The following is a 17,996-nucleotide window of genomic DNA, read 5'->3' on the forward strand; positions in this document are numbered from 1 at the left end:
CCCTGTTTCTCTCTCTCTCTCTCGTTCGTTGCCCGAAAGACTTTGTTGTAGAGTCCGACGTCATTAATGTGGTCTGGGCCCCGGTGCGCGAGTCTCTGCTCGTCCACGGTGGTTAATTGCCTCCGCCTACCAGCTGGCAACTTGTCAGTGATTTGTCCTTTTAGTGTTGTTAGTATTCCAACGCGGCCAGTCAGCCGTCTGCTAGCCGTCGGGACGACGCCGGATTCGAGGCTACCTACGGCTTTATGAATGACTAGCGAGGCGGGGGGAATGCCAGTTAGCGAGACCGGGCTCCAGTGGGACCAGCCGCCGATGAGAGCGATTAACGGCGAGGCGGAGCCGTGGCTCACTGCGGAAAAAGGCGAGCCTGACTGCCGCAGACTGGCGTGGAAACGCACCGTGAGAGGGACACGCTCCACAGCGTAGAGCAACGACGGCGCCGTGAACACAATGTAAGTTGCTGGTTGCCTACAACTCCTTCCAAAGGCGTCACATCAGGGCGCTTTCGTGCTCAGTTCCCCTTGAATGCCGAAACCCCACCACCACCACATCTATCTATCTGATAATTCCATCCATCCACGGGTATGAAGTAAATATTTGTCAACTTCGGAGGAGAAATTATTTAAAGTTGTTCCTTTAACATTAAAAAAGAAGCTATGGCTAACCCTGACAGCTACCTTTGCTTTTGGCCAGTGAGGCCGAACTGTATTAATTGGGAACACTAATGATCGTCCCATCATATCGGATCATTGTGGCAAACTTGTGCGGGCCACAAAAAAAATGACAGACAGAACTGGATCTGGTCCACAGGCCTTGAGTTTGGTAGCTGTCTGCATTCAAGGGCATTTCTTCATTGGTATCAATTTCTTAGCATGCTTCTCTTACGAATTTATACCTCAGCAACAGTGTGTGGTTTTCAAAGAGGAAATAATTTGTGGTGAGGTCTGCGGTGTCCAATAAATGATTGAAGAAGGTAAATAATGAAGAGCTTGCGATAACTATTTACCTACATCCTCACTTCCTTGATGGGCCTTTGCCAAGCTTGTCAGTATCTGTTCCACTGGCATGATGGATGAGTACCAGGAAAAACAATGAGCGCCTCTTCTTTTTGGAGTTCTTCCTCATGGCTCATTTGTCTCCTTCGCAGGTCCATTCACATTGTGGCTCTGGGGAGCGAGTGCCCCGGTGGTGTCGGGTCAGGGGAAGAGATAATGGGCCAGGGCCAGCTGCAGGGAGGTCTGCTGTGGAGCTATTTGGGCCACGGGGCGCTTGTGGGTCCCAGTGACCTGGAGAGGAGCCTGCATAATCCAGCCTTCATGGAATACACCTCACGTGTCTTTGGAGATGTGACCATCGTGGTCCAAGACTGTCCCAGCTGGGTAAGCCATGTCTGCTTTTGGACTTCGGTGTTAGCATTGTATTAGCATCATGTGTCCTACAATTAGGCTGGCAATTTGAATTGGGACAAGCAGTAGAAAAGAAAATGCTCAGTAAAGCGCAGGCAATTAGTAGAAAGATGCATGTTGCAATTAATTCAATTTGATTGCGTGCAACAGGAGAGAATTCACTATGGTTAACTCAAAAAGGTGTTCAGGGAGTACTGACCTCTGCCAAGGCCATAATGTCTTAAAATTGTATCGTCCTAATATGGACAAGTGCCACAATGTCCACTTCCAACATGTACCCGAACTGGACCAATTAGTAAAGATTTGCCGGGTATACGCAATGTCGATGTTGGCAAAATGTAAAGTGTCAGCGTGGAGCAACATTGTGTGTGAAGACACTCTTTCCTGCCTCACTCAACAATACTGCTAATAGAGACACAGTGCAGTCGAAAGGTAATCACTTTTGTGGATGTAATGCCGGTAATACAACGTGTCACCAAACTGAGGGTCGTACTTTGTATGCTGCTTGTTTGTCGTAAGACGTTCAATCATTTCCTATTGTCAAAGCCACTTGCCCTCCAAGTGCTGATTGAAGGTTTGTGCGAAGAATTCTACCATGCTGTCCTCAAACTCCCTCAAAAAGAATGGAGAAAGAAAAGTGTTTTTTTTTTTTTAAAGCACACGAATTGGAGAATTGTGAATTTGAAGCAGTTCACTCAGTGCTCTATTGTAGAGCTGTCTTAGCTTAGCAATTGTCTTTCATTTCATCTTTCGGCTTCTTTGTTTTTATTCAAATGACTCAAAACGCTCTGCAGGCTTCGCCAGCTTTTTTGTTTCAGTCAAGTCTTTTTATAAGATGTTAAGGCGATACTGTGGAGAGGAATGGCTCGGCGTTACATCCATGATTGTCATCACAGCAAACTGTCCGTTAATCCGGTGTCTCCACCTTCTTCCCCAGGACTTGTTGGACAGCGACTGGGCCAGCGTACGTAAGGTGCTTGAGCAGGCGGACATTCTGGTCATCAAGTATTCGGTGACCGACAAGCTGGCCTTCCAGCAGGTTAGGAATGGATATGCTCCGAGACTGCGCCCACTTCTTAGGCACTGGGGCGTGCCCGTCATCTTGGTGGCAGTTGGCGCGAGGCTAAACGGTGAGGGCGAATTTCTTTTAAATACCCCGTAAGATTAGTTTTCTCATTCGTTATAATTTTCTGTGACCGATTTAGTCTGTGAACTGTTTTTGTCAGCAATAATATACTTTGACAGGCTCCTCATGATATGCTTCTCTTGGCTTCTAGCACATTCTCAAATATTGTATTTGTAGCTTTTTATTTTATTTGTGTATGTGTGCGCCTGTTTGCGGTGTTGCACGAGGGCAGAGAGGGGTTTGGCTTTCAGGTTGTTGCTGCTACCGAGAGAAGGTTTCACAGTCTCGGCTGAGCTTGGATTGCTTTCCGCTGCTTGACTCGGATCCACGCTGCAGTTACTTGCATGAACGTGGCCGTTAAAGCGGCGGCGAGCAAGGGGGCACGCTATTCCGCCAAGGGCACACGTGTGCCCTGGCGCACATAAACGCAACACTGATGTGCCAAGTCGCCGCCTGACAAATGCTCACACCCCCACTTTCACTCTGTCTCGTATGTGCGCATACACACACACACACACACACTTGGCTGAATGCCTGTAGGTTCTTAGCATTATGATTTATCAAATGCCTTAGCACTTAGCTGTGTCCGACTCATTCTCTCTGGCTCTGTTCTTTGTTCTGTCTCTTTGTGGTTTTCTTGCTGCGAGATAATCCCACTAATTTTCTGTCAGATACTGTCACCCCCCCCTAACCTCCTCATGCGTAAACCGTAGCTCAGCACGGCTGGTTCTTGCCAGCGCATCACTGCAGATATCGCGTGCTTGAAAATGGCAAAACACAGCCGGGTAACCGTGTCTTCATTCAAGAAGTAGAACATCCCATTCGATTTTTCTTTTATGCCCCGCTATCCGTGTCTGTCTAAAAAAAAAAATATGTGATTGATTGATTTGGTTTGTTTGTTAAATTGGCCGTTACGGAATGCTCAGTTAATTGCGTCAGAGTGGTTTTCAATTCTCAGGTGAGAATTTAGTAGAAAATCATCATAACAAATTGCAAGCACGATTCTTGTCACATCTATGAGACGCCAACAGAAAAAAAGCTCTTGTTAGAATTTGGGGTAAGCACGAGACGCCATTCTGAGATAGACGCATTGTTTGAAGGCAAGCAAAATGAAACGACAGCTAGAGTGAAGCAAAACCCCTCTCAGATTCCGCAGCAACCAGACGCACTGAAGCACCGGACGGCTTTTGATCTATTTAAGTAGCTTGGTGATGAAATACACTTCGCATTTTCCGAACAGTGGAGGAGTCCAGTGGCACCACTGATAATGCTCATTTGACGGTATTTGTGAGGTATTTTGATGAGCGCAAAAGGGAATTTGATGACCAAATTTGGTCATGGCATGCTGTTTTTGTTCTTTTTTTTTATTGGAATGAATGAATTAAAATATGGCCTGATCAACCAAAATAATGGACTTTCGATACATTAAGATTCGTTTTTGATGACCCCCTTCTTTTCTACAGCACGCTATCTGAGTATAGCATGGCGTCTAGTGTGTAGCTCGTCTACCTCACACTTCTGCGGTTCAGGGTTTGAGTCTCTGGAATTTAAAAAAAAAGTTATTTTTTTAATTTGATTCATTTACGTACTTTCGTTTCAAATGAGACATAACAATTGATCTGAATAACCTGCAATGTGGCACAAACATTACATTGCGGCTCCTGTCACATTTCGTGTAATAAAATATTACGCAAAACATGAATTTAGTCATTGTTGCCCGATTAACTGAACTGTCATCCCTTCGTACAGACGAGGGCCCTCCCTGTACATGCCCGCTGTGCGCGTCTGACTGGAGCAGCTGCGTGCCTCACAGTGAAGGTCTGCAGCTGTCCCGGGACCTTGGGGCCACCTACCTGGAGTTACCCTCGCTTAACCATGTGTTCGTGGGTCGCTACTTTGGCAGCGTGGTACGCGCGCGCACACACACACACACGCACACACATGGTTTTTGAATCTCACCTCAGGCTTATTCATTTTTAAGATAGTACATCTCATGATGGGGGGAAATTTGTTCCCTAAGCAAAGAACAGATGATGTAACAACTTATTTTTGTACCTTCGTTTTGAATAAGTGTGTTCTTTTTTCCCTGCATTGTTCAGTTGGAGTACTTCATGATTCAGTGTCTGAAACACAAAGCCAAAGAGAAGCCAGAAAAGAGGCGAGGACATAAAGTCAACGAGCTTCGCCCGCCTCACTTGGAACAACCAGGTTAGAAGAAGAATTTCGTGTCTAAAATTGAGAAGAGCATTTGAGCGGAAGACGACAACATCATTGCAAGATTTTGTGTTTGGGGTGTCAAGTTGAATGTAATTTTTGTGCGTTTTCTGTTCTGGCTGTGTTCCCATTTCAATCCAGTAGAATGACTAGGCAGATGTTTATTTCTCAAGTTTGCAGAGGCCAAAAAAAGCCGTGCTATGGGTCAGTCAGGATCGATATGTCTTTTTCTGAATTGGGAAATTGGAAGCGAGTTGAAGTGCAAGGTAGACTGTCACTGAAGTCGAAATCAATTTGAGTCTGGAATGTTTTCAACACCAGACCGAGAATTGACAACATGTGAGCGTTTTATTCTGATGCAGTTTGGATTGCATAAGATTAGTCATTAATCTTGTCTTTGACCAAATTCATGTCATCAGTGTTGGAATCCGACCTTACATGATATACTAAATACACGGACGGGCTTGTTACTACACTTAAATGAGAAAATAATATACGGTTACAGTAAGGACCTTCAGTATTTGGACATTGGATAGATTTCCTATGATTTAGCCATTACATCACCATGATGGATTTGAAAAAACAAAATCCTGATTTGATTGGCATGAAGACTTTCAATTTGTTCTGCCTGCTGATGTTTCTTCAGGATCAGACAGGCAGGGAAGCAAAAAACCAAAACAAAACAATTGACATTCTTATATATTACCTTCCAGACTGCAAACATGTTATTGTACTTTCATTTTGATGTCATTTTGAGCAGCTTACTGCGTTTGAAATAATCATTTCAACTGCTCAATCTGCCGTTCCTTCGTCTGTCCACTTTGCTTCTGTGTTTGTAATCTGACGTCAAGACTGACGGTTTGGGGTCCTTTCGCTGCTTGCGGGAATTATTGCCGCTTGTCACTTAACTTCTTATTTTACGCTGTCACTTCCTCTGATTCGATGGACTGCTCAGCGAAAGCCAAGAGGAGAGTTTGCGGTGCATAAATGGAGACATAATGGGACTGATTTGTGAAATCACCCCGCCCCCCTCCCTGCCACTCTCCCTTTTTCTCCATTTTCTGTCCAATCAATGCATTGCTCAAGTACACATTCAAATGTTTCCCGACGATTTTCTTCAGAATTGATTCCTAGCCCGCAACTGTTGGAATCGGTTCAAGAATCGCTAAGATGCCCCCCCCCCAAAAAAAAGAAACACCTCATGCCTAATTGTGGAGTTCACAGCTCATCTCGTTTTCCTCCGCCTATGCGCCACTCTTACCTGCCGCGCTTCCCGCGTCCTCCCTTTCTCCCAGCTTGTCTTCCTCCAATTCGAGTGGAGGAGTCCAGCTTCTCGCAAGACATGCAGTGGTTGTTGGAACGCGGCGTGCAGTTTGCCGACGTGGCCTTCTACGCCGGCGACTCTGGGAAAGAACTCGGGTGGGCTCACGCCTCGGTGCTCTGCGCCGTCAGCCCGTATTTCCGACAGCTGCTCCTGGGGCCCAAGACCAGGTAGGAGGTAGACGAGTTTGCGCCGTCCAGCTCTTTGAGCGTCTGTCGCCGGTGGGTGCTCGCCTCCTCCTTTGTGCTGAATGTCGTCTGCTTGGACAGGGAGCGGCCGCAGTCGCGCTGCGTCTGCCGGGAGAGGGATGCGACCCCTCACTCCTTACTCTCCACCTGGGACGGTGCAATAATTGACGACATGCCTCGATCTGAGGGACACCTGGCCGGTCGCCTCTCTCGTCTGGTGGTGAAGGACCCTCTCTTGTGTATGTGCTTATGGGAGACTCTCATGTTCATTTACAGAGGTAAAGCACCGTAACACAGTGAAATATCGCTTCTTCATGACACGTGCGATGCAAACACTAATCTTGAAAAAGGGGTAGTGGACAATGCCTTGGGTTTGGTGTGAGGTTAGATCACAGCTGATGAAATATTGAGTGTTTGGGGGTGTGGTGAATAAAAACGGTGTAAACGGAATAGAACAAAACCCACATCCATCCATCCATCCATTTTCCGAACCGCTTAATCCTCACCAGGGTCGCGGGGGTGCTGGAGCCTATCCCAGCCGTCTTCGGGCAGTAGGCGGGGGACACCCTGAATCGGTTGCCAGCCAATCGCAGGGCACACAGAGACGAATAACCATCCACGCTCACATTCACACCTAGGGACAATTTAGAGCATTCAATCAGCCTGCCATGCATGTTTTTGGAATGTGGGAGGAAACCGGAGCACCCGGAGAAAACCCATGCAGGCCCGGGGAGAACATGCAAACTCCACACTGGGAGGTCGGAGTTGGACAAAACCCACAAAATTGGCAATTTCACAGGTTTTGCTTTTCTTGTTCTTTTAACACACACACACACATCCTGATAGGAGGATGAAGCTGGGAGTCAAAGTGACATCTTAATTCTTTTGTTCCCTATCATAGTTTTATCTTCACAACTGAAACCGCAAGTCTTTAAAAAAAAAATTATTATTTTTTGCTTTAGTTCAACACGAGGCTTGCTTCTCCTTTGCTGCCGTTTTAATCAGAATGGCTAATGACAGACATGATGCTTGGTAAACGTTTGATCACACGTTGCTATAAATTAACGGAATAGCATTCCGACTCGTCCTTTTCTCGTGGATACTCGTACTTGGATGCCCTGCAGAGCTCTGTCGTTTGCCGATAGTGTATTTTCCTGGGAACGCCAATTATGCTTGCCCAGATTCTTTTATTGCCTGCCAACTGCTATTTGTTTTGTTCAGTCTGCTTCAACTGCAAATGTTGAGGAAGCCTATCGGACCGCCGTCAAAAGTGGCAGCGGCGTTGCCGTTAGTTGCAGAAATGTTGAATTGTACGTTGGCAGCAGACGACAGGTTTTTCTGTTGTTGGGTGTCGCCCAATGGATAATCTTATGCCAGGGGAACTGTTCAGCTGGAAGTGGGGCCGTTTTAATAGTCTGTTTTATTATCATACAACATTTTTTTAACCACTCTATTCAGTCAGAAGATGATAAATAATATATATTTTTTAACATGTGAAATATGCATACGTGTCTATGCTAAAGATGTACCAACATCATGTGAAATGAACCGACAGATCGAGTTCTCCTTTCATTTCTTCCAGCACGTGGCGCCTAATTCAACAAGCGTGTGATGTACTCAGCGCCTCGTGAAAATCTTCTCAGAGTGCGGCTTAAAGTCTGCGGTGCCGCGCTTGTTCCGCGTCAGATTGTGGCGCACTTCATCAAAGGCGTGCGCGGCGTGCAAAAATCGCAACCGCTCGATTTTGCAGACTTTCGTGTGTCTATGAGTCGAACGTTGACGAACAGCACACATGCTCACGTTTGCTGTCGCGCTGGCGGGTGAAACACAAACGAGGACCGATAAGCGCCGCGAGAGCCGAGCAGATTACAGGGCGTGACTGAGTCTGTTTGGGGGAAGTGCAGAAAGAAGAAGCGCTCGCTTCTTGGAAAAGGCTGGCACAGTGTGAATTGTGGATTTTTTTTCTCATGTGTGGGAGAATACGAGGGCGGCAGAGGAATGAGGATGAAAGTTGGAAAGAAAAGAAAAAGGGGGCTGACGATGAAGAAAGAATGTGGAGGATAATGGCATGAGTGCCTTTTGAGCTTGTGGGGTGAGGAGCCAAGCGCAGACTATGAAAGTCATATTTCCTCAAGGAGACAATGTTATGTGTCGCTGAAAGAAAACACCGTCTGCTTCACACGGTGATTCTAATTCAGTCTCCAACCTCGCGCGCCTGCCACGCAAACTGTTCAGTTGTTACATTTGCGTGTTTGGTTGAAAGGGCTCAGCTCACGTGCTGTACAGGTATGCGTTTATTCGGCATTGCCCTAGGAAACACCTCAGGAGCTCTTGTTTGAAGAGTACACAGAAGTCATTTTAGCTTTTTTTTTTAACCATACAGAATGATATCATGCGTCTGTGAGAAATAAATTTCCCCTCGTGAAATAATTTCACGCTCTGGTTTGCCTTTGTGTGTGTGCGTGTGTGTGTGTGTGTCAGAGGCCATGATTTTACTAGGTTGATGCTAACTCTGTCAGACTGTGCCTCCTTTTCTAGCGTGCTGCTGAGTTATTTGATTTGTCAATGGCTCAGTATACTGCGTACAATCGCAAATGTATCACATATTGCACACTAAGGGATTATTGTATGTTGTCCAGCCGTCAGATGATGAATTAAGCGACCAACCGAGTGGCTTTTTTTTCTTTTGAGCCCTTTGACGTCTAATTAATCTCCACCCGTTTTTGGGATGTGGGAGGAAGCCGGAGTATCCTGCTAATACCCTGGCCATAATTAGTTTTATAAACGCAGGATGTAGTTTCAGTGTGTTTTTTTTTCTTTTGCCAACAAAATTTTAGTTTGAATCAAGACATTTTGGCTGCCCCATGCATAAAAGCTGCGCATCATATCATCGAGCAGATTGATCTGTGAAGACATCCATGACAGGCTGATGTCAACCTAATAGGAAACGTAAAAAAAAAAAAGAGAGTGAGAAGTAGTCTAAAAGGGGCTATTTATGGCTCACACCATTGTTTCTCGGCATTTGAAATATTACATATCACTTTGCATACGATTAAATGTAATAAATAAAAATCAACTTAAAATGACTGATATAATTGTGGAAAAACTGATTTTGTTTTTTTTTGCGTTGGATCCTATAGTGCAAGTGATGGTATATATACCCCCCCCCAAAAAACCAAACAAACAAACAAAACAATATGTTGTTGTGAATTTTCAAACTGACCAATTGGCAGATACTGTGAGTTAACCCTTTCATGAACCCTGTAACCTGTTACTGTAGTAACCGCTGTCCCTGAAAGAGTTAAACCGAAACAAAATACCCATTTCAGAATACATGCCACATTTGGGGGTATTCATTGACAATCTAGGTCAGGTTATGTGGGTGTTCAAAAAATTGGGTCTGCAACATGTTTCAATAGATGTCCTTTGAGAAGTGCGGAGAATCGATGCGTTTGTCCATGTTTCGTAGGCGCGTGGGAGTGGGAGCACCTGCAGGAGGCCTTGGAAGAGAAACTGAAGAACTCGCTTGCAGTGGCTCAGCTCATGGAGCGCATACGATCGCTTATCGGCAGAGACAGGGTGAGTTCATCCAAGATGGTCCTTGCACGTTTTCTCTGTTACTTTCCGCAAACCTCCGGAGTACCAACAAATAAAAATAAGAAAATATTATTTTTATCTAATATCTAAAAATATTAGATCATGACAGCTCCGCTTCTGACGCAGCAGTTTTAAGCGTGGACATCATAAGTATTCTATTTCCTTACCAAATAAGAGGTTAAACTCTTATCTGTGATGTGAATAATCAATTTGATTTCATAAACATGTTTTTAAATCGGCCTGAACTGGCGAGCTCTTGTTTTGACACGGTGCTGTTATAATTAGCATTGTTACATAATTAGTCACCGTAATCACCTCCCCGGCACTCTGGGAATTAACAGTAAATAAACAAGAGATACTCTTGAGGGAGGAAAAGTAGATTATCTGTCAGGTCTTAATGACGGACATGGGGCATAAAATTCATCAGCGTGATTTCTCACTCTCAATTCAGATTGAGATTAGGTGGCCTGTGCCGCAGCCCGTCTCGAAGAACCAAATCTGCGTGAGGACGGACGAGCTGAGACGTGACTTCAACATGATGAAGCCCCTTAAGTCTCCCGTCATAATACGTTTGATAGCCATCAATGACCGTACTGTGATACTGTGAAAAATTCGATCTGCGCACAGGCCGCATGAAGTACACGTTCGCAATCTGATGACATCCATCACAAGAGCTGGATCAAAAGGGAACAGATACACTCTATGAGACTATGTCAGACTGAGTATTCACTCTTTGAGTAATACCCGATAGAGAGTACCGAAACCTTTCATACTTTGATGCATAAAGTTCTGTTTACGATAATGATTAAAAAAAAATTGTCAACCAAGATCTTTCTGGTGCGGGTGATAGTTCGGCGATGCGCTAAACTGACGCAGTATAGCGTCAGCTACTGCCGAGGAGGACTTATTTTATGTCGGGTTGTATTTATTTATTTTGCCTTATGTATCGGCGGCTGGTATCGGCAGGGGCCGTGAGGACATGCTTCTTGAAAATCAAAATAAGGCCAGTATCTTGCCGATACTTATAACTGGTATCAAAATAAGGCCGGTATCGGCCCGATACTTGTACCTGGTATCGGTACTTGCCCCTCCCTACACTGTATCACAATAAAATGTGAAATTGTCTTTCTCTAGCGGCATTATTCGGATATTCACACACAGTCGACCCCCGCATGTTCGTGTGAGAAAACAAAACATTCTTAATTCTTGATAACGTAATTTGCATATTCCCGTCACTGTGCCATTCATACCGGCAGCACATATTAATAAAAAAAAATCTGCATCTGCTTTCCATTTTTCACTTGTGTTAATCGATGCGCCCGACACTGCAATTCACCCGCGTCTGGCTGGCGCTCGGTGAGACGAGTTGAGGTGCCGCATTTGTTGCACTGGGGATGCGGGAGAAACGTTGAGAATAGCAATTGCCTTGGAACGGCTTGTCATCCAGCTCAGGTGCTAACCCGCTGCGTCTTCCTCTTTTGGCTTCTTGTGTGCCCGCGCAGGGCACCAGAGACACCCCAAGCGCACGCGCGGCCCAGCTCGGCCCCCAGACTCTCGTCAACCTCTTCAATTCCCCTCTTTATTCGGACGTCATCTTCATGGTGCAGGGTGGGTTGACGCTGTCATTAACATTCACAAAATGAATGCGCACTCACACGGGAGAGGAAGGTCACATTTTATCAGACTCGATTGAATTATGAGCTTGTTGACAGGCCTGGTCATCCATACAAAGATAAAACAAGATAAAAACGGTCCAAAGAACGAGCTGCATTCCACCCCTTTATTTATTTATTTACTGTGGTTCATCCCACATTTCTTTTTGAAAGGACCCCTGAGATAACAAGATGATAACAAGGACAGCGAGACGCTCTTCTGTTCGTACCCGTGAGTTCAAACCAGTTTCAGGATTGTTCTGTGAGGGCCATCGTGTACATTTTTTGCAAAAATAATTGCAGCCTGAGTGCCGACAGAGCCGTCACGGGCTGTGAATGGCACTCGGCAAAAAATGTCACGGCTCGCGCGCAGGCTACGTGTGTCACTATTTCCTCGTTGATTTCAAGAGCCCATTCGGAAAGATTGCTACTCGCAACGTCAGATGAATTGGAACACGTTTTGCCCCGCCCAGCACGACCAAAGAGCTCAAGGAAGCATTTGTCCAGTGCCGCGTTTTTGAAGTTCTTGACTTAAGCCTCCTTGACTTACGTTGCACCCATTGAGCAAGCGATCGATTTGGAGATTCTCACTCACCCAGGTGGCGCTTGTCACAAAATCTACTTCCTCACACTACTCGCAGTGTACAGATATTGTGCCTTTGGTGTGTTCTTTCAAGGGAGCGTATTGCCAGCACATCGAGCAGTGCTGGTGGCGCGTTGTGACGTCATGGCGGCCATGTTTAGTGGCAAGTACGCGGAGGCCCGCAGTCGAGTGGTGCCCATCCACGGGGTTTCGTCCGACACCTTCCTGTCGTTCCTGGAGTACCTCTACACAGACTCTTGCTGTCCCGGTACGTTCACCAGCATGCCAACCACGTGCCGTAAGAGAATTTCTTCTTTCATCGTCTGCCCTCATTTAAATCCTACAATTGAGTATGTATGATGGTGAAACTTTCACTTCATCTTTTATTCATTCTCCCTCTCTCGGGGTCTGTGTTTGAATTTAAATAAGTCAGGGAGAAGAACGCATTTAGAACTCTGCACTTAGTGGAGCGCACACCTCCATCGTGGCCAAATCCTAATTTGGATCAGTGACAGCTATAAATGCAGATATGCTTACCGATAGCCTGCCAATCCTGAAATTTGGCGTAAATATTTGTGGAGTTAAGTTTTTTTTTTTTTTTTTAAATAAGTTCTGTTCCGCTATGTATGGTGACGCTCTCAAATATTTTGGTGACAATTGAAAAAAAACGGCAGGCATTCTATTTAAAGCATCCCATTTAAAAGTTGTTTTTAATATGTTCCGTTCCGCTATATATGGTGACACTCTAATATTTTGGTGACAATAAAAAAAAAACAGCAGGCGTTCTATTTAAAGCATCCCATTTAATAAGCAGCCACGCCAGATGAAAAAAAAAAAAAAGACTCCAGTGTGCCGCTGCAGTGTTTTCCCGCAAGCCTCGCTCAATGCAGCCTCCAACACAGGCACAGATGACAAGTCGCATCAACCATCTGCGTGCGCGCAACATGCTGCCGCTGTCGCTCCCTGGGGGGCAACCAAAAGAACAGCAACGAGCATCATATGAAATTCCACTTGGCCACGACAACATACCACACGTGGCTTCCTCTGCTTACGTCTGCGCCGGAACGCAGGCCAGCCGCGCTGTTGTTTTGATTGTCCCCCTCCCCTTTGGCTGCATCCCTAACACTTCGTTTTGCAATTACAAATTGTTACTCTCTCCAGCGATGACGCCGAGACCGTGATGCGCTAACGGCACCAACGTCACATGCAACCACAAAGTCATATTTTCAACGAGTATAGAATATATTTATAACTCCACTCCAACCAACCAACCAACAAAGATGCCGTTTTGTACGAGGAGGACAGGAAAGTCTCGGGTTTCTTTTGGAGTCATGAGAATGAAGAAAACAATAACTCCAGAGGCTGACTCACTGTTGTGTAACAGCCCTGAAGTCAAGGGCAAAGCAAGGTTACTTCACCGAGGAAGGGAGGGAGGAGACCATTTGCGTGATCCCCATGCTTTACATGACATACAGTCTGTTCAATGCACATTGATTGCAAAATTTACAGTTCATAATTTAAATTCTTATGCGGCCGTCAATACAAATCGGAATAAAGGGTACCAACCTGTCCGCCCGAGAGCACGCGAGCCATCAACCTTTATTAGAGGATGAGGATGAGCGACAGCAGTCAGGTTACGTTAGGAGACATTTTGTTTACCTTGTGACATTGCGTCAGGTGTGGCACGCATGCCTGTGAGGTGCTCATCTTGGCAAAAGCAACGACATACTTGGCATCAGAGGAAAGGTGACCTCGAGCAGGAGCTTACACACGAGCAAAGAGTGTGCAGCTGTTCGCCGTGTGATGGGGAAGTCACCATGCCATATCGTTTGGGGAGATGGCATGGACAAATGCATCATCTGGTTGTTCCTTGAACATTTTTAACACTCACTCACACAACAAATGATTGCAAACATTTTGACCATCTTAAGGAGACACAATATCTGCACGACAGGTAAATCACGATAGGTCCTTGTTGTTGTTGGATGTGCCTTTATGGCCACATGGGGACAGTGTATCCATGACACGTGCAATGACCCAAGTCCTAAAAACGTTATCGCTACGTTTTTTTTTTTCTTCTCTCAACCTTTATTGGGCCCAGACGCGTCTTGCCATCAAATGGAGGCACATCCAATTGTTCTGTGTGTCACTCTGTCGCAAGCATAGACGATGAAAGTAGGTTCTGTCTATTTCAGTGCTCTGACACACAAATTTTAGCTGACCAAATGTAATTCACCCTTTCAGGGACGGCGGTTACTACAGTGCACAGCTTATGTTATCAGGTTACAGACTGCACGAAAGGGGTTATTCATGATTTTAAACGCGCCCCTCTCAGCTTGACCCTTTTGTTGCGTTTTCTTTCGTTGTTGTTGGTAGCCAGCGTGTTGCAGGCCATGGCCGTGCTGGTGTGTGCGGAGATGTACCAGGTGAAACGGCTGCAGCATCTGTGCGAGGTGTGCGTCTGCGCTTACCTGCAGAGCATGCCCAGCAGAGAGCTGGCGTCAACTGGCATCAGCGTGATCCGACTCCTCCGAAGGGCAAAGGTCAGTGTTTGGGAGAGCCCCTGGGTTTAGAATACCTGGTTGGCCATCGACTTGTCAGTTGAATTGGGTGCGCAAGCTTGCTCTAGGGCTATGTTTTTTTTCTTTTGTTTTTTAACGAACAGACTCACCAGGTCATTTGTTGATTTTAAAAATAATTAATTTTCAGGACTGGGTAAATGCTCAGTCGGCAGGATTAAAAAAGGGCATTGGCCAAAAGCAACAATGAGCCACACTTACTTTGACGGAATGTGTTCAAAAAACAGTTTATCCTCAAATTTTTCTTCCGCTCGATAGTGTCACAACGCCGAGCAGCTGTACGTGTGGCTCCTCCACTTCATTGCCAACAACTACCTGATCTTCAGCCACAAGCCTGACTTTTTGGAGCTTTCAGGTTAGTGTGCATTACACGGCACGAGTGTCGTTTGATGTCCAGTTGTGTTCATGATACTTAAAATGGCAAGTAAACCAAAGAAGCCCGTCGTCGCTTTTATTTCGATGCACACAAACGCATTGGGCACAATGCGCGTTCCCTTTCAAATCAATAAAACCAGACAGTCAGTGTTGTCTGACCTATCCTCACAATTTTTCCCACTTTGTTTTTTCTTGGAAATGAACATTGAATCATGTCCAACATGTCCTCCTCCGTCACCCGTTGTCCAATTTGCAGGACTGTTTATCTCTGATCAACCAACCAGATGGGGGAAAATACAGATGTCACTCTAAAACTTCGCTATGTTTTATGAAACTCCTGAAATCGGATTAGTTACTAAATAAAAAGCCTTATCTTACTGTACATACAGTACACATATGACCTTGTAGTCCAAGTTGAATAATAAACATGCCTGGCCACTCAGTCACTTTTAAATGGTAAGTGTGGAAGCTCACGACAAAGGCTTATTAAAAGGCCGCTTATCAAAATGAAAAGCAAACTGCAATGTCGATTCAGTGGTATCATTTATTATCATCCCTTACACACACACAAGGTTTATTTTTAGTCTTTAGATGGCACTGAAGGGCAAAGGTCAAAGGTCAAGAGAGAGAGAGAGCGACCACAAAGAAGCAAAAACAAATCTGTGCCTTCCTGATTGGGATACAGCAACATGGACGCGAGACTGTAAACAGCAGTGTGTGTGTGTGTGTGTTCCAGAAGAGGAGCGGGAGCAGGTGGAGAGGCTTCGATGGCCATCCAGAGGGTATCTGCAGGAGCTCAACGAGTACCAGCAACGGCGACGCAAATTACGCAAGTCTCGCTGCACGGTCATGTGACGTCACCTAGATGCAGAGAAAGGTCGAGCAACAAGAAGAAGGAAAAAAAAAAAGAACACATTTGCAAAGGGGCTGGCAAATTCCTGGAAAGTTTCCATGGGAAGTTAAACTGGGGGAATTTTGGAAATATTCAAAACTGGAAACTTTCAAAGGGAATTAATTTGAATTGATGGGAATTTAATAGTAAGGGAACGTAATGGTAGCATAATTGCCCCGGGGTTTTTTTTTTCCACTCAAGTGGCAACCTATCTGAGGCTTGAATTTTGGCTCAAAACACAAATGGGGGGGGGGGGGGACAACCCAGGCGACAAAAGAACCCTGCATCATACCTAAATTTCAGTTCCAATGTATTAAATTCCTCATAAATTCCCATGCAAAGCTCCCAACTTTGAAAAATCCCTCCATTTTGCAACCCTATCAACCACCACGGCATGACGCTTTCTGTCATCATTCCACTTAGGCCAATATCAAAACGACCGATGCCTAAACACCGGTATGCATATAAAACAACTGCACCGTGGAAGATTCAATTTCAGGTTGGCAGATGCGGTCTTTATGACTCTCAAAACTGTGACATCGAATGGCTCCATCCCGTGGACTCCCAACCATCAGGATCATGTGCTTGCCCCTTCAAAATGGTCGCAGGTATTGCTGGACAAGTGGGAGAAGGCCTGCGTGGTTATTTTTTCTACTTGGCCCTTGCCCTGTCAGGATGTGTGGCTCCCCTGTAGTGGACACGATTAAATTATTTGCTTATGCATTTGTAAATTTCCCCAGTGTGGGACAAATAAAGGATATCTTATAAAGGATATCTTATATCATGCCTCTAGTGGACATAGAGCATCATTTGAATTTCATTCGGCGAGGCACTGAACACTAAAACGAAATTGTGGAAGTTGGGGTTGGTTTGCTCTCATAAGCTAATAGAAGGCACAACCATTTTTTTGGACAATTTATGGTGTTCCTAATCATTGAATTCTACCCAATCTATAGGAGTAAGAGATTTCATTATTACATGACATTGCATTCATTCAGCTTGTAGTCTGTGTCAGACGTGGACATTTCAAATTGGCTGAAAATTAAATCATTTAATGTATGAAACACTTGAGTGGCGCATACATCACTCAGCACACAGGATGGCAATAGACGGGCAATAACTTTGGTCACGCTTGCATGATGTGGAGTATGACGATTTCGGGGAAAGATTCACATCCACATATCTGTTGCTACATTAAAAAAAAATCACAATGCCTCTGGTTCGATACACTATTGTACCAGTTTCTACTTTAAATTATGATTATTTGGTGCTGCAATTATTTTTGTAAAATCCACGTTTTTTTATATTCCAACAGTATGTTTTGTTTTTTAACTGTACTGTACAACACTGATGATTTTCATAAAAGCTTTATCATTCTTGATTAAACAATATTTGCTGTGCATTGAAAGAGCCAAGTGAAAGTGTAACAGTTGAAAGCAGACAACTAACACTACAACATCATCAGTAAAATAAATTGTTGTTGACCAGTTCGGGGTGACCCCCGCCTCTTGCTCACCCGCGACCCTTACGAGACCGATGCGGATGGAACAAAGAGCATAACTTTCAGAATGGTGCCGCTGTGTTTTCCTCTTCTTCTAAGACCAGATTCACATCAAGTATGACCTGCACTATGCGCAAGACACACATTTGTACTAATTTGTTCAAAATGTCAATGATAATCTGTAAATACAGAACAAAACAGGCTGGGGATGCAGGTATCACAGCATCTTGTGCATTTCTTTCCCTTGCTTGTAAAAATCGATTCAACTCTTTTAGTACCCTACCTGACAGTTTATGGGAAGTCACTGGAGAACCCCAATGGACTGCAACATTCCCTCCAGTTTGCCACTCTTATGCAGCTCAGCCACATCACTGCCACCACCGACACACTCCTCTCCGATGAACACCCGTGGGACCTAAATTCCAATTAACAGCAGAAATGAGACAATGTTAAAAACCTAGAATAAATAAATACCCCTCGCCCCCCCAATCTTTTTTTTTAATCACCAGCGATTGACTTATCAAGCCATTGGGGATAAAATACTGCCAAATAAACACCAGCT

General features: G+C 45.0%; 2 protein-coding genes across 3 annotated transcripts in view; one reads left to right on the plus strand and one right to left on the minus strand.

The window, feature by feature from the left end:
• Positions 1 to 17,890, plus strand: rhobtb3 (Rho related BTB domain containing 3). Of its 2 annotated transcripts, XM_052076728.1 has the most exons (13): positions 9 to 452; positions 1,148 to 1,379; positions 2,344 to 2,536; positions 4,282 to 4,439; positions 4,632 to 4,740; positions 6,042 to 6,237; positions 6,337 to 6,533; positions 9,725 to 9,834; positions 11,355 to 11,460; positions 12,182 to 12,355; positions 14,464 to 14,630; positions 14,925 to 15,021; positions 15,778 to 17,890. In XM_052076728.1, coding segments are annotated over exons 1-13 (1,860 nt in total). In that variant the 5' UTR covers positions 9 to 450; the 3' UTR covers positions 15,897 to 17,890. The 2 variants fall into 2 exon arrangements, 1 of the variants encoding a protein (XP_051932688.1); XR_007964170.1 differs by lacking the exon at positions 15,778 to 17,890 and having other exon boundaries at positions 1 to 452; positions 14,468 to 14,630.
• Positions 15,568 to 17,996, minus strand: part of glrx (glutaredoxin (thioltransferase)) — a 3,201-nt gene continuing 772 nt past the window's right edge. Inside the window, exons 2-3 of the mRNA XM_052076757.1 lie at positions 17,718 to 17,849; positions 15,568 to 15,902 (exon numbers count right to left, since the gene is read on the minus strand). Coding sequence (XP_051932717.1) covers positions 17,736 to 17,849 — 114 coding nt within the window. The 3' untranslated portion in view covers positions 15,568 to 15,902; positions 17,718 to 17,735. The remainder of the gene's footprint in view (positions 15,903 to 17,717; positions 17,850 to 17,996) is intronic.

Source organism: Hippocampus zosterae, chromosome 9, assembly GCF_025434085.1.
Source record: "Hippocampus zosterae strain Florida chromosome 9, ASM2543408v3, whole genome shotgun sequence".
NCBI lineage: Eukaryota > Metazoa > Chordata > Actinopteri > Syngnathiformes > Syngnathidae > Hippocampus > Hippocampus zosterae.

Coding starts and splice junctions, on each gene's coding strand:
- rhobtb3 (XM_052076728.1), top strand. Junction 1,380..2,343: donor TCCAAGACTGTCCCAGCTGG/GTAAGCCATGTC, acceptor CTTCTTCCCCAG/GACTTGTTGGACAGCGACTG. Junction 9,835..11,354: donor CGCTTATCGGCAGAGACAGG/GTGAGTTCATCC, acceptor GTGCCCGCGCAG/GGCACCAGAGACACCCCAAG.